The 21,758-nt window shown below is 41.3% G+C and overlaps 1 protein-coding gene and 1 long non-coding RNA gene across 2 annotated transcripts in view; one reads left to right on the top strand and one right to left on the bottom strand.

The window, feature by feature from the left end:
- Nucleotides 1-1,762: 1,762 nt before the first annotated feature.
- LOC148125239 (uncharacterized) lies at nucleotides 1,763-9,419 on the bottom strand. Its single transcript, XR_015744248.1, has 4 exons — nucleotides 9,380-9,419; nucleotides 8,016-8,148; nucleotides 4,331-4,400; nucleotides 1,763-2,050 (listed from the first exon to the last, which is right to left on the bottom strand). It is a non-coding gene; the product is annotated as an uncharacterized LOC148125239 (long non-coding RNA).
- The window catches only part of CTSC (cathepsin C), a 35,484-nt gene continuing 23,086 nt past the window's right edge, over nucleotides 9,361-21,758 (top strand). Inside the window, exons 1-2 of the mRNA XM_026706816.2 lie at nucleotides 9,361-9,758; nucleotides 16,482-16,627. Coding sequence (XP_026562601.2) covers nucleotides 9,584-9,758; nucleotides 16,482-16,627 — 321 coding nt within the window. The 5' untranslated portion in view covers nucleotides 9,361-9,583. The remainder of the gene's footprint in view (nucleotides 9,759-16,481; nucleotides 16,628-21,758) is intronic.

The following is a 21,758-nucleotide window of genomic DNA, read 5'->3' as shown; positions in this document are numbered from 1 at the left end:
TTACTGAACATACCTGCGTAAAACATTACATTTTTTCCTTGCAAAATCTTTCCGGATTCAGTACCATCCTCCTGAAAAATTCAAACATGTACAAGTACAATTGCTGTGTTTATCCCAATTACCCTAATTGCTACACTGTGGGGTTTGGAAACAATAGCAAACTCTAATGCCACCTAATTATACCTGTTACATTAATTGCAAATGGCCCTGGACTTTAGATTTCTTCCTATTGCAAACGTGTCTATCTGAATCTGTTTTCTTCCTACTCTTCTCCAAAGGTCAAGAGTCCGTACTAAAATTAGTATCAGCACTTCAGAATTTTGGAATGGACCAGCGCTTGGTGCAATAAATTAATCTAACAGGGCTTAATGGATGAGGGTGGGTGTTGGAATTTTCTCTGACTTAATCGGGGGCATAACCTCCAAGTGACAGGAGGCAATTTTAGAAAGACAGGAGTTCAAAAGCAATTTTAGAAAGTATGAGTTCATACTTCAAGTGGTGGAAAAGAGTAGCCAATTTCCAGCGGAAGTTGTGGGTCAATCCTCAGTAACTGAGTTTACACATGCTTGGGATAAGCACACGCCCATCCTCCGACAAATATTAAAAATAATAAATACCTAAATTACAAAGAAAACAACAAAGGACAGATTCAGTGGATCACTAGATCTTTTTCTGTTATCACTTTTCTACGTTTCTAATCCTATCAAGACCAGGTGGGGGGAACGTTTGGTCTATCCAGATCTAGGGCTATTCCACCTCTGACCTTGGGTGGAGTATCATTTCTCCCTCCAAAGTTGATATGAAATCCTGAACTTTTTATATAGGTAAAGGTTCTCCTAGCACATACCTGCTAGTCATTTCCGGCTCTAGGGGGCGGTGCTCATCTCTGTTACAAAGCTGAAGAGCCAGCGCTGTCCGAAGACGTCTCCGTGGTCATGTGACCGGCATGACTAAATGCTGAAGGCGCAGGGAATGCTGTTACCTTCCCACCAAAGTGGTCCCTGTTTTTCTACTTGCGTTTTTTACCCGCTTTCGAACTGCTAGGTTGGCAGAAGCTGAAACAAGTAACGGGAGCTCACTTCGTTAGGCGGCGCTAGGGATTCGAACCGCCAAACTGCCGACCTTCCTGATCGACAAGCTCAGCATCTTAGTCCCTGAGCTTATATAACCTACAAAAAAGCAGCATTTTTCTCCTGATCTCCTGAAAGCCGGCTGGCTCACTTTGAACCAATGAGACAGTGAATTCTAGTCCCGCCTCAGGCATGAAAGCTGGGCCAATCACCAGGAGACTGTGAGTTCTAGTTTCATCATTGGCATGAAGGCCAACTGGGTGACTTTGGGCCAATCACTCTGTCTCAGCCCAACCCACCTCACAGGGTTGTTGTTGTGTGGGAAAAAGGGCAGAAAGAAATATTAAACACATTGAGTTATTTATAAAGTAATAAAGACAGGATAAATAAAATCAAATAAATATTTCTATCCAAACTGTCCAGGGACAAATCCTGCTCAGTAGAGTTACCACATCTAAGCTACATAAGTTCCCAAGGGCCTTTTAATCCGCCTCTTTGCTGAATGAAGAAAACCCCCAACTGAGGTTACTCCTGCCTTAAAAGTATCTGAAAATACTAGTCAAGACACTAGAGTTATAAAGTTAAAAGTTGGCAAAACTTGCATATTTACAAAGCAAAAACTGGTTTGAAAAAGGCTACAGCTCTTCTTAAAGAAGATTGAAGAAATATCTATTGAACATAGATCAGCCAAGCTTAATAAGCACATCATTTTTCCATTTGAAAAAAAAAATCCCTCGTTGTTTAGAATAGCTCTATAGAAAGGCCACTGAAAATTACATTTTTCCTCCCTGGCCACTTTCTCCACATAGAATTATTACTCTGTATTAAACTGCTTCTGGGCTAATGAAATTTGTACATTGGTCTTAATTATCCTCAATTTGTAGTGGTGATTTGCCAATCTGGCTATTTACAAGCTTGCTGGAAATATTGGTTTCCAATCGGTGTTCAGCACACATCATCATTTTGCCGCCCTGGGCAACCTGCAATTTACGAGAGAAAAATGATGCTTTTTTAATATGTTATATAAAAAGTGAGAGGCAGAAGCACCTAGACTTATATATGCTGCTTCGCAGTGCTTTACAGCCCTATCTAAGCAGTTTACAGAGTCAGCCTGTTGCCCCCAACAATTTGGGTCCTCATTTTACCCACCTTGGAAGGATGAAAGGCTGAGTCAACCTTGAGTCAGTCAGGATCGAGCTCCTGGCAATCGGCAGAGGCAGCCTGCAATGCTGCATTCTAATGACTGTACCACCACAGCTCGCTCCTTCCTTCCTTCCTTCCTTCCTTCCTTCCTTCCTTCCTTCCTTCCTTCCTTCCTTCCTTCCTTCCTTCCTTCCTTCCTCCCTCCCTCCCTCCCTCCCTTCACTCCCCTCTTTTTTTTCTTTCTTCCACCCTCCCTCCCACTTTTCCTTCCTTCTACCTTTCCTTCCTTCTCTCTTCCCCCATTCCTTCGCAAGAGCACTTTGACTTATATACCGCTTTGCAGTGCTTTTCAGCCCTCCCTAAGCTGTTTTACAGAGTCAGCCTATTGCCCCCAACAATCCGGGTCCTCATTTTACTGACCTCAGAAGGATGGAAGGCTGAGTCAACTTTGAGCCTGGTGAGATCTGAACTGCCAAATTGCAGGCAGCCGGCAGTCAGCAGAAGCAACCTGCAGTACTGCACTCTAACCACTGCACCACCGAGGCTCTTAATTGAATACTGGGGAGCGGGATTTATTATATGCCACCACAGGATGGAAGTTTGGAAACTCCCACAAGGGAACAATATACAGGCAATCCTCGACTTACGACCACAATTGATCCCCCAAATCTCCATTGCTAAGCAAGACAGTTGTAAAATGAGTTTTGCCCCGTTTTATGACCTTTCTTGCCACAGTCGTTAAGTGAATCGCTGCAGTTAAGTTAGTAACACGATTGTCAAGTGAATCTGGCTTCCCCTTTTGGACTTTGCTTGTCAGAAGTTCGCAAAAGGGAATCACGTAACCCCAGGACATTGCAACTGTGACAAATACATGCCAGTTGCCAAGTGTCCAAATTTTGATCACATGACTACGGGAATGCTGCAATGATCATTGTGTAAAAAACAGTCCTAAGTCACTTTTTTCAGTATCTTTGCAACTTTGTAATAAACAAATTGTCATGCCCATGTTGGAATCTGATTCCAAGGGGGAGGTTGAACAGCTGATAGGGAGTGAGAGTGTGGCTCCAGTGGCTGTGGAAGAAACTGGGGAAGGGCACAGTCCAGCTGGGCATTCAGAGGAAGACCCAGGCCCACCCCCTCTTCATCCTAGGGCACACAGGGAGGAATGGAGATGGGAGCAACATGAGTTACGAGGGTTATGGGGGAAAAAAGGGCCCTGATTCCCTTCATTAGCTGCTTCTGGGAAAACAGGATTTAAAAAGGGTGTTTGCGCACAGCACCTTTTTGGAAGCAAAGCATGCATTCTCTTTGTTTGTCAAGTCTTATCTGGGTTCTGGCGTCCTCCCAACTGTGTGTGTTTCGTTATTTTTTGAAGTCTGCAATGCCTTATCCTGCCCTGTCTCATTAATTCCTTCAGCGTGGTTTGTGTTGGTTTTTATTTATAATTTATATGTACTTTGGGTTCGGACTGAATTTCTTCCCTTTATAAACTGTTCTTGTGAGAGCTTTTTCTCCAGCCGATGATAACTGGACATTGGGGGCCAAGTTGAAGAATTAAAGGGACTTTACCTACTTTGGGGACTTTGTTGCTTTTGTGCCATGCCCCGGGTCATCACACAAATAGTTGAAAGTCACAAACTATCTGAATCAGTAGTGGGCTGCAACTGGTTTAACAACCATGTCAGGACTCCAGTATTCACCCACATTTAAATTAAGAGCCTTTTAGAGCTTAAAGATTTATTAGGAGTGAACATGCCAGTGCTACTTGAGTATAGCTGACTCTGAGACACATAATTCATTGTCACCCTTGACCCTGGTTTTCCCCCACCCCCTGGTGTATCATAATTCATATTCTCCAATGGGACACATCCATAGACAAGAGTCATCAGTCATGCTCTCCAGTTAGAATTTTGCGGTCGCCTAGAAATTATCTGTGAAAGCATTTAAGGAAGGCACTTACTTCCCCGCTCCCTTTCTGCTAGCAACTCTTAAGAGACCAGAGAAATATTTTATGAGTTAACATGCCAGTTCTGTGATCACGTGCACTCGTGACTAACTCGCATGTTGTGCATGTGCGGAACATTCAATAAACACACATTTGAACCTCTCCAGCTTACCTTCTAGCTTTCCCCGGTAAGTAGAACAGCTGAGGCGCATTAATCCACTTTGCTACGCAAATCAGCTGAGCTGCAAAAGAAGGAAATGTAAGACAGGATAGGGCGCAAGTGGTGGGTGTGGCCAACAGTTCGTTGTTCATCCCGGTTTATCCTAGAACCGGTCCAAACCAGCACAGCCCAACCCTGATCTGTATGCTCCTCTGTTTTCAAAGGAAGACTAACCTAGAATCCACATGGCCAATTGCATTATGGTTTCATGTGTTCCATGCTAAACCAGGGAACTGGGTTAATTTAGAAAACTATGGTTTAAATAAGGATGAGTTAATTAAGAATGCCATTTAAGCCATTCTACCTTAATCTTGTGTTCTCAAAATGAGTTGAAAGTCCCAACATCTGGAAAACATCAGGGTTGCCATAAGGAAAACAGTATCTACCTTTGTTCATCCATTTTGGATTCAGAAATGAATATTAAACTGCTGTTAATAATGATTCTAAAACTGAGCTTGTATTTTTTTTCAGTTATGATAGGAGTGTCACAGAATGCCCTCGGTTGTATTCCAAACCTGCTTTCGCCTAATCTTTCCTGCAGGCTCATGGTTTCTCTGGCTAGGTGAAATCACATAATTTTCGGTTCCCAAGCCCGTGGTGAGCTGGGTTTGTGTTGAAGGGGGGCAATTTACTCAGAGTGGTGCGTTGGCACTTAAGGAACAAAAGGCCCGCCTGTTTTCCCAAAATGCTTGTAGAAAAAATAAATCATGAAAGTGTGGTCCGAGAAAATAGTCAAAAATCAACTTTTTTTTTGATTTTTGTCAGCGTAGATGTTGCTCTGGGTGACAATGTCATTTTTTTGACTCCATCTTAACGTTATAAAGCCAGCCAATAGTGGCTTATTAATAAACGACAACTAAACACACCATGCTTGAATGTGAATTGAAGGCAGTGACCACGTCCTTCCATTTATGCTTTCTCTACAACCCCAAATGCTCCTTGGTGTCATCAGGAGCGTCTGTAGCAAAGTGGTCAAAACAAGAATATAATGGGATTTTTTAAAAATGTCACTTTTAAAACTTTCCCTTCCCCACTTTTCCTGGAATTTTATGTTTCAACTATTTTATTTTTGGAAATTTAATAAAAGATTTTTTTAAAAAAGTTATAATGCCAGCCACACCCATGTGCTGACGCCTTGCTCCATTTTAATGTATGATGCACACAATCCCTGACCTAAAGTTTGTTAAAGCTGTATCTGATGAGTTGAATGCTAAAAATCAACTGGCAAAGATGTTTGTAGGAATTGTACTTACATAAATCCAGCTTCCTGAGCATTAAACTATTACTTTGTATTTATTTATTTATATCCCATTTTTATATACAACTCAAAGTAGCAATAATATATAATACTCTTCCTACAAGAATCCAGTGAGGTAGGTTGAGCAGAGAGAAAGAGACTGGCTCAAAGTCACCACGCTGGCTTTTCATACCTAGGGCAGTATTAGAACTCATGGCTCTCCCAGTTTATTTGAGTTTCAATCAATCAAAATAGAGCTAAAAGGGATCTTCTAGTCCAACCACCTACTCAAGCAAGAGACCTATACCATTCCAGACAAATGGTTGTCCAATCTCTTCTTAAAAGCTTCCAGTGTTGGAGCATTCACAACTTCTAGAGGCAAGTAGTTCCACTGATTAATTGTTCTCACTGTCACTGTCCCTAGTTCTAGGTTGCTTCTCTCCTTGATTAGTTTCCATCTATAGTTTCTTGTCCTCAGGTGCTTTGGAGCAGTGGTCGCCAACCAGTGGGCCGGGGACCACTGGTAGTCCATGAGAAAATTTTGGTGGGTCACAGAGATATGTCAACCCCCCAAAGCAATTAATCCAGGCTGCATGGGAACACAAGGCTGTGCCGCCCACATGGCCCACGGGAACACAAGGGTTGTGTCGCTTGCATTGCAACACAACATGAGGTAGTGAGGAGAGGGGGAAGGGCGAAGGGGAAACTTGCCCGATTCAACCCACATGCCTCGCCTGGCCACCGGGCTGCTTCTTTCCGCTTCTTTCTTCTTCTGCTTTTGGCTGCACACAAGGAAAGCAGCAAAAGTCTTTCTTTGTCTCCCCCAAACTCCGCCAGAAATGAGTCTGGGACCCTGCAAGGCATCCTGCTCCAAGAGGCTATGCAGGCAAAGACTCATTTCTGGAGGAGTTTGGGAGAGAGAAAGAAAGACTTCTGCTGCTTCTACTGCTTTCCTTGCATGAAACCAAAAGTCTCTCTCTCTCTCTCTCTCTCTCTCCACCCCTCCCCCCGCCCTGAGAAGGGAGCTGGAGACGGTATCCTGCGATCCCAAATAAAGAATGATCGATTGGTAGAAAAACAGGGTGGGGAGTTTTCCTGTAGACTTTTTTTAGGATTTTCCCGGGGTCTCTGCTGCTTTCTGCAGAGACCCTGGGAAAATGTCAGCCAGCCACCGTCAGTCAAAATTCATATTAGTGGTCCGCAGGATTTAAAATTATGAGTTTGGTGGTCCCTGAGGTCCAAAAGGTTGGTGACCCCTGTTTGGAGAATAGCTTGAGTCCCTCTTCTTTGTGGCAACCCCTTGTGAGATACAATATAATGTTGTAATTTTCCACAGTCTATATGCATTCTACTTTTCATCACAGATTATCTTGACCTCATTATCTGTAAGAACCGAAGTGACTAACAAAAAGACACAGGGTCTTATGACTAATGACAAATCCAATTGTTAAACTTCCCCCATCTTTATCAACCTCCCATATTTCTCTGCCTTGGCAAGTTTAAGACGTGTGTGGACTTCAACTTCCAGCAAGCTTTGCCGGTTGGGCGATTCTTGGGAGTTGAAATCCACCCATCTTCAAGCTGTCACGGTTGAAAAGCACTGCTCTAAATAGAGAGACCTTTGCCTAATTTGAGTTCAAATATAGCTTGGCAACATTTTCCTGCCGCCAGTGGGTCCCACTTATATCTTCAACTCATTCTTAACTGTACAAACTCTTCACAAATTATTTTTCCCCCCTAATTCAAGGACGCCATTTAAGGGCACCAAAATTGCCTGAAAACCCGGGTTTTGACAGTGATTAGGAGTAAAAACATAACAACGGTGAGCAATTCAGACAGCTAATTTCATATACAGCTTTCTTGCCAGAGCAAGTCAACCCAGCCCTGGCCAAAGGCCCTTAAAAGCTTTTTGCTCTTTTTAGTTCTCCCATAATTTCAGATGCACTTTCCTTCTTTTATAGCTCTTGACCCTTTTCCTTTCCTACTGACAGTGCAGGTAATCCTCGACTTACAACCACACAACCGAGCCCAAAATTTTCTGATGTTAAATGAGTTTTGTCCCATTTTACGATCTTTCTTGTTGATAAGTAAATCACGGCAGTTGTTAACTTAGTAACATGGCTGCCAAGGGAATCGGATTTCTCCATTGATTTTGCTTGTCAGAAGGTCACAAAAGGGGATTATATGACCCCAGGACACTGTACCCGTTGTAAATATGAGTCAGTTGCCAAGCTCCTGAATTTTGATCACATGACTGTGGGGAGGGGGAAAATGCTGCAATGGTCATAAGTGTAAAAAAACTGTCAGTGTGAAAAACAATCCTAAGTCACTTTTATCAGCACCGTTGTAACTTTGAACGGGTCACTAAATGAACCATTGTAAATTGAAGACTCCCTATACCCTCTCCTGATGACTCTCTGATTCCCGCCGCTGTTACAAACCAACTTGGGAAACCGATTTGAAGACGGATTGTCCCACTTCGCATCCCCATCAGCTGAAGCATCAAGAATGCTAGAGAGGCACAAAGACACACCTATAGAGGAGAGTATAGTTAGAAAAAACGTTAGACTGTGCAGAGATGGATAGATTAACATTAATTATAAAGAATATGGAAGAAACAGAATACTTTTTAACATGGGATATGTTTTATCAATGGTTGGATAAAAGAGGTGGAAACTAGATGAAAGATTAATACTATATATAAGAAAAGAATGCAAGAAATTGTATTACATATAAGCAAACATTAATATTACAGTTCTTGTTATTATTATAAACTTTGATTCATTAAAAATGAAACTCAGTCAACTGAACATTTAAAAATATCACAGAGACTGGCTCTGATGGTTGATAGGGGTTGCTGTCAGCATCCTAGATATCAACCAAGCATCTTAAAATCTACAGTTATTATTAATATTATCTCTTTTACATATGAATATATGATCTGTATCAACCATCAGCACCAGTCAATAATATTTCTGATACATTTTTAAATGGTCAGTTGACTGTGTTTCATGTTTAATGGATAAGTTATTATTGTTGTTGTTGTTATTATTATTATTAATAATATTATTATTATTATTATTAATATTATTATTAATACTATTATTAGATTCACAGCCTTTGGGGCTGGTTGGTAGCTCAACAGCTCGAGTCCTAACCAAGGACCTAGGAACTGTTCAGGTAGAGTTGGAAGATATTAAGCTGTTCCAAGTAGGGTGTTTTTTTGTAGAATCAGGGTATTCAAGTCTGATAAATTCAGGATTTCCAAATAGCGAGGCAGCCCTTTAGGTATTCTTCCAAGGGCTCCAATTACAATTGGGATAACACACAATTTCTTTTTCCAAAGTCGCTCAACTTGAATTTGTAAGTCCCGATACGTTCTTCTTGTTGTTGTTGTTGTTATCATCAGTATTATAATTATTGCATATTAGCAAGTAAATGATGTAAAAATCACATTACAAAGAAGCAATTATTAGTATTTAAAATATGGTTGTTATTATTAATATCACTCTCACTATCAGTTTATTAACACTTTGTATGAACAAATGGATCCAGACTGCTCATTATGCATTTATGTAATTTAAAGAAGGAAAAATGTACAAATAAACAATTTCAAAAGAAGAATGCAAGAGAGCCAAACTTTCCAGCGGAAAGCAAACAGCCAGCTGGAAAAAAAAAGTCACCGGATCGATTCCGGGCAAACACGTGCAAAGTAGATCTCTGTTCCCGGAATCCACCCCGCAGTAGGCGAATAGTAGACTCACGCTGCAGCCGAGGCGCCATGCCAAACCTCTCGGAGCCCGGGGAGGGGAAGAAACAACCTCGGCCCTTTCACATGTGACACGCAAGGGCGGGCCTAGCCGAGCCCCGCTGTTCCGGTGACACGGAGCCCGCCGGCTGCAGACGACTCGGCAGGAACCCTCCGTGCCCGCCTCTCCCTCTCTCCTCTCTCCACCCTGCACGGTGCCATGGCGCGCTTGGCAGCCTGGCTCTCCTTCTTCCTGGCCGTCCTGCTGCAATTCGGCCCGTGCACGGCCGACACTCCGGCCAACTGCACCTTTGAAGACCTGGAGGGCACCTGGGTGCTCCAGGTGAGAAGCGGGCAGGGGCCCCCGACCCGGGAGATCGATTGTTCCGACGTGGGTAAGTCGCGCGTCTTTCTGCTCGCCGCCTTTTGACTTTTCCTCTCTCCCTCCCTTCTATTCTTCAGGAAACAAAAAAGAAGAATGAAAACTTTCCAAAGGCAAAGAAAACACTCAAGTTCAACGATTCCCAATGGAGTTCCCATTTTTCCAAATGGCAACTGGAGGGTTTTGTTTTATTTCAAACGAAACTTGGTTTCCAAGTTTTTCTTTCTTTGTTCTTTTTCTCTGGTCCAAGAAGCTTCTCACTTCACTTCACTTCACTTCACTATTTCTCACTTCATTTCACTTCACTTCACTATTTCTCACTTCACTTCATTTCTTGAGAAGCGAAGGATTTCTCAAAGAAAAAAAGCCAAAGAAAGTCCACTTGCCTTTTGGAAAAATCACTTTTAGGACAATCATGATCTGGATGATTGAGAATCTCCATAGACAATCGATTTAATCTATCCTAGTTCCTCCCCCCCCAAATAATTAGCTCATTGAACACAACTAGAGAGGGGTAGTCATTTCATCTGCCTCTCCCCACTGAATTACAAATCCCATCGTCCCCGGTTTGTATGAACATTGCTGGTTGGAAGTTGGTAACTAAACACAGTTCGGCGATGCCAAGTTGGGCCTTTTATCCATCCTGCTCAACCAAGTTAAAATGAGAATGGGGTAATTTGCAATTCAGCATTGTAGAAACTCAATGACCATCTTTAAGATGAAGTCAGCCACCCCCTTGTGATTCATACGGTTGATTGGTTTGGATTTTGTAGATTGTGCAAACAAAAGAATTGTTTTGACAATCTGGGTTGTGCAAACAGTTTTTCCTCCATTCCGACTCACTGCCCACTAACTCACATTTTTCCACTTCAATTGAAGCGATACACAAACTTGGCAAATACGTTTAGGTATCAAACCACAAACCTGTTGCTTTTGAGAAATATTTCTGGAGTGGCCTTGCTTCAGCAGAGATGTTACTCTGAAAAGTTTTGTAGTTCCCTGTTTGGGAAGGAAAACTTAAAGTCGCTTGATAGTGAGATGGGCAGCATATAAATTTAGAATAGAACAGAACAGAACAGCATAACATAGCAGAGTTGGAAGGGACCTTAGAGATCTTCTAGTCCAACCCCCTGCCTAGGCAGAAAACTTCAGACAAATGGTTATCCAACATCTTTTTAAAAACTTCCAGTTTTGGAGCATTCAAAACTTCTGGAGGCAAGTTGTTTCACTGATTAACTGTTCTAACTATCAGAAAATTTCTCCTCAGTTCTATTTTGCTTCTCTCCTTGATTAGTTTCCATCCATTGCTTCTTGTCCTGCCCTCAGGGGCTTTGGAGAGTAGCTTGACTCCCTCTCTTTTTTTAAAAAGGAATTTCTGAGGATATTGCAGGGCAAATATGACAGAGTTAATAAATATGTCTACACCATCACTCACACTGTTGCCACCACCCACCCCTCCTCTTCCTATCACTTTTCTTAATCTGTTTCCTTACCCCACCCCCAGTTAATGGCCTTGGCTTGGTTAATACTTGGCTTGCCAATCTTTAACTAGAGCAAAATCTTCCCTTTTTCAATACCCTAGCCAAACTAATCCCATCTTCAGGGATGTCCAATCTTGGCTACCTCAAGACCTATGGACTTCAACTCCCAGAATTCCTCAGCCAGCCATGCTGGCTGGGGGGAATTCTGGGAGTTGAAGTCCACTGGTTTTTAAATGGCCAAGGCTCAGCTCATGTTTCAATGCTAGTTCAGGACACACACACAAACACACACACACACACCAAAATCAGCTGCCCATACGGTTTGTGTGCATAAGGCCGAATAGTTAATAATGTGCAACAGCACTTAACTCTCCGGTGAAGCCTCATTTAACTCATTGTAAAACCAATGCCTTTTTTATGGCTCAAAACTTTGGCAACTGATATCCTGCCCCCAACTAACTTTTCTTTTAATTAACATAGTCCACCTAAAGTCTGAATTTGGGGAATATTTACGATCAGGGGACAATTGCTTTGCAGTTTTTATTATCAGAGGTATGTTGCTAGTTCCAGAGTCACGGTTAAGAGCTGTGGTTTCTCTCGTCGTATCTCAAGCAGAAATTTCATTGGTTTCTAAATCAGTGTTATGCCTCTTAAACTTCCTCTTCTTCATCCTTGCTATTGCTATTTTTTTTGTTTTGTTTTGGGTTTGTACCTCTTTTCTGGATGTCTGTGCTCTTATTTGGTGCTTATTTGCAAAAAATCAGCTTCTCAAGTCCCTAAAAATGACAGTTATCACTTATAGCTATGAGAAGTACATCCCCATTAATGCAAAATGAGTTAGCTTTGTATTTTTTGCAGGTTATTTTCCTCCAGAAGACGATGGGAGAAGGCAGTCCTTGGAGAGGAATATAAAAATAAATAGCATTTTCTTTTATTGCCACTCCACTGCCCTAAAAATAGTAATAATTGAGATCAGCGGGGAGGAAAACATTTCCATTGAACAGAACTATGAATTCTTTTTCTTGTATTTCTCAACTCTTTTTGGTTTTTAACCAATGCTCCTTATGGGAGTGTAGAGATAGTCTTCCATTTACAAGGACAATTAGGATCACAGTTTCCGCTGCTAAGCAAGGAGGTTTTTAAGTGAGTTCTGCACAATTTTATAACTTTTTGGGCCTTGGTTGTTAAATGAGTCACTGTAATTGTTAAGTGACTCATATGGTTGTTAAGTGAATCCAGCTTTCTCCACTGACTGCTTATCACAAGGTGACTGGAAAGGATGCTGCAATTATTGTAAATACAGGTGTCCTCGATTTACAACAGTTCATTTAGTGACCATTCAAAGTTACGACACTGAAAAAAGTGACTTATGACCATTTTCACACTTACAACTGTTGCTGCATCCTCATGGCCCAATTGATCAAAATTCAGAGGCTTGGCAACTGACTCATATTTATGACGATTGCAGCGTCCCCGGATTTACGTGATCGCCTTTTGCGTCCATTTGCCACGCCATGTCCATGGGGAAGCCAGATTCACTTAACAATTGTGTTACTCTCTTAACAAACTGCAGCGATTCACTTAACAACAGTGGCCAGAAAGATTGTAAAACGGGACAAAATTCACTTAACAAAAATGTTTCGCTTAGCAACAGAAATGTTGGGCTCAGTTGTGGTTCGTAAATTGAAGGTACATGCCGGTCACCAAGCATCCAAATTTTAATCACATGAGTATGGGGATACAGTGATAGTCATAAGTTTGAGGGCCAGTCATAAGTCAGTCATATAAGCCACTTTTTCAATGGCATTGTAACTTAAATGGTCCCTAAACAAACAATTGTAAGGCGAGGACTACCTGTATGAGCTATTACAGCAATATTTTATGAAAATAGTTCTTCAAAAAACATGAAAGATCGCCATTTATGGAAATGGGTATGGAAAAATTTATTGTGGCTGCCTTTACTTTCTCGGCTAATTTTTGTTTCTAATAAAGAGAAAAATGCAAAGTAAAAACATAATATACCTCAGATGCAAACAGTTGTCTGTAACTCCTAAACCAAGTGTGACTTTTCTTGGGATTATGCTAAATTTGCAGGAGGCAACTATATAATCTCCGGTGGGGGAAAACCCTGCTGCTTTAAGGAACAGACAGTTAGAAATATTTTGTCTTCCTGGTCTGGGTTGCTCAACCAGACTTTCAAAGGAGGACAAAGAGGGAAATAAATGGTGGTATCGTTTAGGAACTGAACTGATTTTACATTTTTCCTTTGTAAAGTTTTTTCTTAAATTTGTGATCGCACGCCCTTTAACCAAGAGATCTAGGCAGTGGGATTTCCTCACCCTCAGAGGGCTTTATGAGGTGCAGTCAGCCAGCTGTTTCCATAAAAGAAAAGAAAAAAATAAAATAAAGTTGTACTCTGTAGCTTTAAGTAACAGAAATGAAACTTGCCTTGTTGCGACTGAAACTTACGATTGAGTCAGCTGGAATTTCAATCATGTGAATGTTTTTTTTTTCTTTTAAGGAAATGTAAGCAGATTTTTGTGCTCGCCTTTTCCTCTCTCTCTCTCTCTCTCTCTTCTTTCTCTTTCTTTTTTTCTCATTCACTCTCTTTTTTCTCTCCTCTCTGTCTTTCTCTCTCTTTCTCTTTTTTCTTTCTCTTCTTTCTCTTTCTTTTTCTCTCATTCACTCTCTTTTTCTCTCCTCTCTTTCTCTTTTTTCTTTCTCTTTTTTCTTTCTTTTTCTCTCATTCACTCTCTTTTCTCTCTCCTCTCTCTTTCTCTTTTTTCTTTCTCTTCTTTCTCTTTCTTTTTCTCTCATTCACTCTCTTTTTTCTCTCCTCCTCCCCTCTCTCTCTCTCTCTTTACCTCTATCCATTCCAATGGATCTGGCAGAGAAGACTTGTTGTAGTTATCCATTTTAGGCACTCACTTTGGGCGAGTCCCAGGTGGCAGGCCTTCTCTACTGTGGCACCTGCCTTCTGGAATTTTCTTTCCCCAGAAGTGAGATTGTTACCATTAGAATTTGAAATTGAAGCATTAATACAACTCAGCCACTAACCATATTTAATTGGCATGGTTGATCTTAAACCAAGCTAAGCACGGTGGTCTTGATAAATTCCCAGATTGAGAGATTATGCTTCATTTTCTAGATAATAATCTAGAAAACAGTCTGGGTTTAGATCAGGGGTGTCAAACACAAGGCCCATGGGATGGATCCGGCCAGTGGGATGCTTAGATCTGGCCCATGGGGCCATCCTGGAAACAATAAATGACCAGCCCGCAGTGCCTCTGCCAGTGAAAACAGAGGCTGTGCACATCCCTCCCAGACTCCATTTTCGGCTGCGATGACCTCTTGCAGCTTCCACCAAGCAAAACTAAGCTCGGGGCATATGCAGCTCCCCTGTGCTCCATTTTCACTGCAGGAGGGCTGCAGGAGGCCGTCGCGGCCAAAAACAGAGCTTGGGAGCCCATTTTCGCTGGCAGAGCGCTCTGACCACCACAGGCACCCCCTGTCATTAGTGATATCAAGCTGACCACACCCACCCCGGGCCTCCGAGGTCAAGCACAACCCTAATGCAGCTCTCAATGAAATCGAATTTGCTACCCCTAGTTTAGATGCTTGAGCAATAGAAGACAATATTGTAGCTCCCAGTTGAGCTGTGAAGTTCCTGGTGCGCTTGCTTTGAGACATTTATTTATTCTCTTTATTAAATTTAGAGGCTGTCCCTTTCGCTCACAGAGCAATTTCACTCATTTGCACTGACGATCCCCAAGTACTTTTTCAAGAGGCAACTGGACTTTTAGAGAGTCGTTGAGACCACATGCAGGTTTATCTATGTTCTCAAGGTCACCCAAATAGTGCAAATGGGTGTTGGAGCCTTGTTGGAATTGCTGAAAGTAGAAGGCTATCAAGAAGGCTCCACACCCATTTGCACTACTCAGGTGACCTTGAGGACACAGATAAACCTCCAGGTGGCCTTAACAACTTGCTAAAAGAATGCAAATGACCAGCTGTCTGCAAGGAATATAAATCCTTCCATTCCCCACCATCCAGTCAGAGTTGAAGAAGCTTCTTGGATAAGAAGTGAAATGTCTTCAAGGAAAAACAAAGAAAGTCCAGTTGCTTCTTGAAAAAGCACCTTTGGGATAACCATGACCTGGATGACTGAAAATCTCCACAGACTCCATTGATGATGTTATCTAGTTGGGTAATGAAACATCTGCAAGCAAACAAGCAAGCTTGCAGAATACCAAGAACTGCATAAAATGTTGAGCATTTCAGCTCAACTAGAAGGAGGTTTTATCTTTTTAAAAAAATGCCAAATTACATTTTAAAGCTTTGTTTAAAAATAAAGAAAGGAAGACAATGTTAGTAGCATAATCTTTTTTTAAAAAAAAATCCTTTATAGATTGTAGGCGTCATTTAAAATAACACTGCAATATTAACTTCTAAAGACATCATCAAAAAGAAATATGATCAAAGCAAAAAGAAGTAAAATGAATAAAAGAAACATTTGATATAAGGTCAAACTGAAAAGACGGTAATGTTCAGAACATTAAACTAGCCAAGCTATACAATGAAAGATAAACTCACAAATACACCAAAAAAATAACTAAACGATTCTATTTTTCTATTAAAAACAGAACACAATAAAACGGTAATAAACGTAAAAATGATACATAAAATTATATTATATTAAATATTTGACCAGAGTATTTTATAGTGCTGAAGAATCTTCTTCTTATCTTTATCAATAATATTCATAAAAAGTACCACATATCGTAAATACCTTTTGTGTCTGCCATATTAACGTATTTTAGGTGTTAATTTTTCTATAGATACTATACTGTGCTTGGTTTAACCATATGTTGGGTTATGTGATAGAATCCAATTTCTGTCAAAGAGTTATTACCAATCTATCTAGTATCAGCAGAGCAATTAATATATATTTTGATGTGGTTCTTCAGCTTAGATTCAAACAGATAGCCAATAAAACTGTTAAAGGACCCAAAAAATATTCAAAATTGGAAAAGGGCAATTTATATGCTTGCACATTTATTCAAACATTTAAAGTCTGCTTTTTTTTTTAACAATTAATCTCAGGTCTGAATTCAGTCAGCTAAAAATAAGGCCAGATAAAAACAGTTTTTTTTAAAAATAATATTGCATATTAAGAAATAGGCAATTAACACTGTTACTGCTATGTCAGCTCTTCATCGTCAGTTACTAAAAACTCTTTGCTGTTTCGTTTTTAGGTCCTGTGGAGAAAAAAATAACTGTACATCTTCAGAAACTTGACGTAGCTGAGGATGATCAAGGGAATTACGGCTTTTTCACCATAATTTACAACCAGGGCTTCGAAATTGTCTTGAATAACTACAAGTGGTTTGCATTTTTTAAGGTAAATGAGGACTCCCTTTCCAGAAACTCATATGCCATTTATCCCAGAATGTATTGGCATTAAAATGTAGCTCCAAAACTAAAACCTTGCTGAGCAGAGTTGGTAAAAAATTCATTTTATGTTTTTCCCCCCTGGCTGTGTAACAACCGATAGCTACATCTCCCCTTTGAAGAGCAAGCAAGGAGCAATCAATACTTAACCCTTGTAAAATACAGAATTGTATAAATAATTGAGGAAAGCAATCAAGCGCGATGTGTGACAATTTGCTGTTTAAGGTATTTCAGGGGAAACTTCATTGGTTGGTAATGAGCATAACGAAGTACATGGGGCGAATTGCCTTCTATGCTGTAAGCCTAGAATGGAAATTTCTTCGCTTAAAATCTGAAACTGTTCTAAGCTTCACCATATCAGATTGCATAAGCGTTAATACATTGGCAAAACTACTTCTTCTTGGGTTTGGAGGGAGCCTGAAGAAGTGAAGCTTGTGTGTTACCATGTGTGTTTGCAAGGCTTTGTGGTGGCACAGTGTTTAGAATGCAGTATTGCAGGCTAACTCTGCCTACACCCTGGCGTTTGATCCTGATGCAATAGCACTTAGACTTATGTAAGTCTTATAAGAGTCATGGTGGCGCAGTGGTTAGAACGTATTACTACAGGCTACTTCTGCTGACTGCCGGCTGCCAACAGTTTGATGCTGACCAGCTCAAGATTGACTCAGCCTTCCATCCTTCCAAGGTCAGTAAAATGAGGACCCAAATTGTTGGGGGCAATAGGCTGACATTGTAAACCGCTCAGAGAGTGGTGTGAAGCAGTATACAGAAATAGCAATAGCATTTAGTCTTATATACTTCTCCATACTGTCATCATACTGCCCTCGCAACAATCTGGCTCTTTATTTGACCAATTTCGGAAGGATGAAAGGCTGAGTCAACCTTGAGCTGGTCAACATTGAACTGCTGGCAGCCGGCAGTCAGCAGAAGTAGCCCGCAGTAATACTTTCTAACCACTGTGCCACCATGACTCTTATAAGACTTACAAAAGTCTAAGTGCTATTGCTATTTGTGGGCCTATTCCGCACTCATGAGACCACGCTTGGAATACAGTGTCCAGTTCTGGTCACCCCGTTATAAAAAAGATGTGACTCTAGAACGAGTGCAGAGAAAAGCAACAAAGACGATAAAGGATCTGAAGGCTAAATCGTATGACGAACGGTTGAGGAAGCTAGGTAGCTGTAGCCTACTGAAAGGAAAGATTGGGGGGACATGATAGCTGTCTTCCAGTATTTGAGGATAGTGGTGGTATTCTACCGGTTTGGCCCGGTTCAACCAAACCAGTAGCTCCGAGGATAATCTGTGAGAGAACCAGTTCGCTCCAACGATCAGCTGCTGGATATGCCCAGTCGTCCACCCCAGCTCTATTCTGACCTTTATTTCCTGGTTTTGAAGCTCAGCTGCTTCGCGCGGCACAGCGGATTGTCGTGTGTCAGCTGTTGAAGACACACAGAAATTGCAGGATTGCAGGAGAAGGTCAGTAGCAAACCCTCTGCGCGCATGTAAAGCGTGTGTTTGGCACATGCGTGTGCAAAGCGCGCCCACCAAGCCACAGAACTTGTGGTAAAAAAAAATTGAATCCCACCACTGCTTGAGGGGCTGTCACAGAGAAGAGGGGTTGGCTTATTCTTTGAAGAACCAGAGGATAGGGCAAGAAATAATGGGTGAAAGCTTGTTAAAGAGAGATCCAACCTAGCAGTAAAAAGAAACGTTACCATAGTGAGAACAATTACTCAATGGAGTCGCTTGCCTCCTGGAGTTGTGATTGCTGCATCACTGGAGGTTTTCAAAAATGGAAAGGACAACCATTTGAGTAAAAGGATCCTAGGCTCCTGTGATTCTGGGTTGAACAGCACATCCAGTTTAATAATTTGCACCTTGTGTTAACAAACATTTAAATGCATTGTGTCAAAACAGGCTCAGGGATTCTGAAACTGGTGGCACCTTCATTTTAAACATCCTTCTGGGGGAGCTCAGAAAATAGATGTTCACTGCCACCATTTTGCTCTCTTCTGTCCACTGGTTTTCTTTTTCTGGACACTGTGGTTTCTAGAGCAAACCATTCTTGGAGTTTAGCCTTGGTCTCCAATGCAGAGGTCTTGTTTCATGGCCCTTCTTTGCTTCAGAAGCATTTGGAAAAGTCAGAAATGTGATTTTAATCACGAGCACTAGAAAACTATTGCAAGATCTTGTGGCAAAGTCAGAGCCACTGAAAACACAACTTCCCCTTGTCCAAAGGTTGTGATTGAGTAATCAGTGTCCTGATCAGATGTTTGTCTTCTGAGGTCTTGCAAGCTACATGCTTTAGGCTTGGCTTGGATTCTGTTTTCACAGATGGTAGTTGAAGTTACGAGGTATAAGGCACCAAACTATAAAGCGGGGGAGACTGTGAGTTTTAGTCCCATTTTAGGCATGAAAGGCAGCTGGGTGACCTTAGGCGAGTCACTCTGTCAGCCTAACTCCCCTGTCACACTTGTTCTGTGGGAAAATAGAAGGAAGACAGTGGGTTGAATCTGTTTGCTGCCTTGGATAATTTGTAAAAATAATAGACGAGAGGGGAGGGGAGGAGAGAGGAGAGGAGGGGAGAGGAAAGAAGGAAGGAAAAGAAGAAAGAGGAAGAGAGAAAACAAGAGAGAAAGAAAGAAAGAAAGAAGAGAGTATACAGAATGCATAATTTTATGTTATTCTATTTTACATACTTATGTATTAAATTATTGTGGTTTTTTATCCTATAACTATTGTATTTTTTCCAACTCTCATTTTAAATTGTTCATTTAGAATTTTATTGGTAATATGTGTTATTACCTTTAGATAGGTAGGTTGGGAAGGGGGGGAGAGAGAGAGTTTAGTTTATTGTCATTGCACGTCGTACAATGAAATTAAATACCATCTTCAGTGTACATTATGACCATGAAAATAAACACAAACACACATCCTTTGCACTCCACACATTGAACCGAAAACCCCCAATACCGCACCAATACTGCACTATACAATAGAATTCAACAGAGTTACTGCCCTGGGATAGAAGCTGTTTTTCAGCCTATTTGTCCTTGTTTTTATTATCCTGTACCGTCTGCCAGATGGTAATAGTTCAAAAAAAGGGTGGTCAGGATGAGATGGATCTTTGAGAATGTTTTGAAATTTCTTAAGGCAGCGGGAGCTATAAAGCTCTTTCAAAGAGGGGAGAGGGCAACCCATGAGAGGGAGGGAGGGAAGGAGAGAGAGAAATCAGGTTTTCTCAACAAATTAATATTACACTAAGATAGAATGAGTAAACTTTGTAATGAAAAGAAAGAAAAAAAGAAAGAGGAAAGAAAAGGAAGGAAGGAAGGAAAATTTGGGCAGAGTTTTTCTCCTTGTCCCTTTTCCAAATAATTTTGATTAGCGGGGCTGTGCAACAGTTCCAAGTCTGAGGACCGGTGGCAAGTCACTTTTCTCAGTGTGATCATAACTTCAAGTTATTGTCAAGGACTATCAGTACAGCAGATGGCAGACCCTTAGCCAAACCTGAAGAACATCAGAAACAAGCATAGCAGAGGTGGCCTTGGTATTACGTGGAGAGGAGACTACAAGGGAATGCAAAGACTGTAGTATATATTAGGAAACTAGCTGGATACCCGTGTTTCACGACGAAACTTTGTGATTGGGCTGTGCAGGAGAAATCTGGTTTACAATTTGTTGGCTCAGTGGTGGTCAGTGATTGAAACACGTAAGGGAATATCGCTCCCGCTGCCTTGAGTCCGTAAGCAATTCCATAGGTCGAAGGCGAAGACATTTTGGTGAGGTACTGACATTTAGTACTGTAAGGAGCCCCAGGCCACTCCTGAGTGAAGGAGTAGAATATCTGCCGGTTTGAACTGAGGTAACGGAATGTGAGGCAACTGGCAGTTGGAACAGAGTTCTTTTCAGGTGTGGAGGGGGAGTAGAACTCCTTAGCATCAGAGCGTGTTAATTGCTGTATTAAGGAATAGGAATGATCTGATGGTCATTTCGAAAAATCCTTTCTTAGCGAGTACCTAGAAGCCAAAAGGAACATACGGGCCAAATTTCAAGTTTGTAGGCTTTACGGTTCTGGAGATTTCGTGATGAGTGAGTGGTACTTGGCTTTTATATATAGAAGAGATTGCGCATAGGCGAGAAATACAAGAAGTCAGTGACAAATTCCTTCCGAATCGCTGGCCAGAAAATAGCAGGAACATGTCCATAAAGCCACCAGTAATTGAGTATTGAGAAGTCCCTTTTACCTCTGAAATATCTTGCCTTCTTCAATCCCAGAGCAGAAAAACAATCTTAAATCACTCCTTACCAGGAATGGTGAATGTTTGCAAAAGCTGCTGTGCTTTCCAGACAAAAAGCCTAGTTATTTTCTGTGAAGCAATTTTCTCTAATAATGAAAAACGTCCTTATGGTATATAGTAGGAGCCTGGAAGAAGCTGCAGCTTTTGAACTGATCAAAGAACACGAAAGATTATCAGGATAGAATTTGTCAGAATTTGAGGAAGCTCGCTTGTTCTTGCTGTATTCGTTCTAATTTTTCTCTATCCGCTTCCAATCATAAGTGGAGTGACCGAGTACATTTGGGTGATTATTTTAGGGAGACTGATATTTTCTAGGTCGTTTATTCTGGATTCATCTCAGCATTGACCGGGGTCTGCAGGATTGTCAGGGATGCTCTACATCCTCTCCATGATCAATTTTCTTTGTTACTTTACGTGAGGAAGCTTCGTGGTATCTGAAGTGGAACAACTAGATTCTATAATAGCTTTATATCATGTAGCATCAACCTTGTTAACTCTCAAGATTCTTTTCCCCCTCACTATGTATTCTAAAGGGTTTGTGATTTGTGTGTGTGTATGTGTGTGTGTCCCCTAAGCCAGGGGTCGCCAATGTTTTGGACCTCAGGGACCACCAAACTCATAATTTCAAATCCCGGGGATCACTAATGTGAATTTTGACTGACAGTGGCTTGCTGATGTTGGTGGGGAGAAGAGAGAGAGAGAATCTGATCTAACCTCTCTCTCTCTCTCTCTCTCTCTCACACACACACACACACACACACACACACACAGGCAGGGGTG

This window comes from Pseudonaja textilis, chromosome 7 (assembly GCF_049901715.1).
Source record: "Pseudonaja textilis isolate UNSWEBS1 chromosome 7, rPseTex1.2, whole genome shotgun sequence".
Classification (NCBI taxonomy): Eukaryota; Metazoa; Chordata; class Lepidosauria; order Squamata; family Elapidae; genus Pseudonaja; species Pseudonaja textilis.
This window is presented reverse-complemented; position numbering and strand designations above follow the sequence as displayed.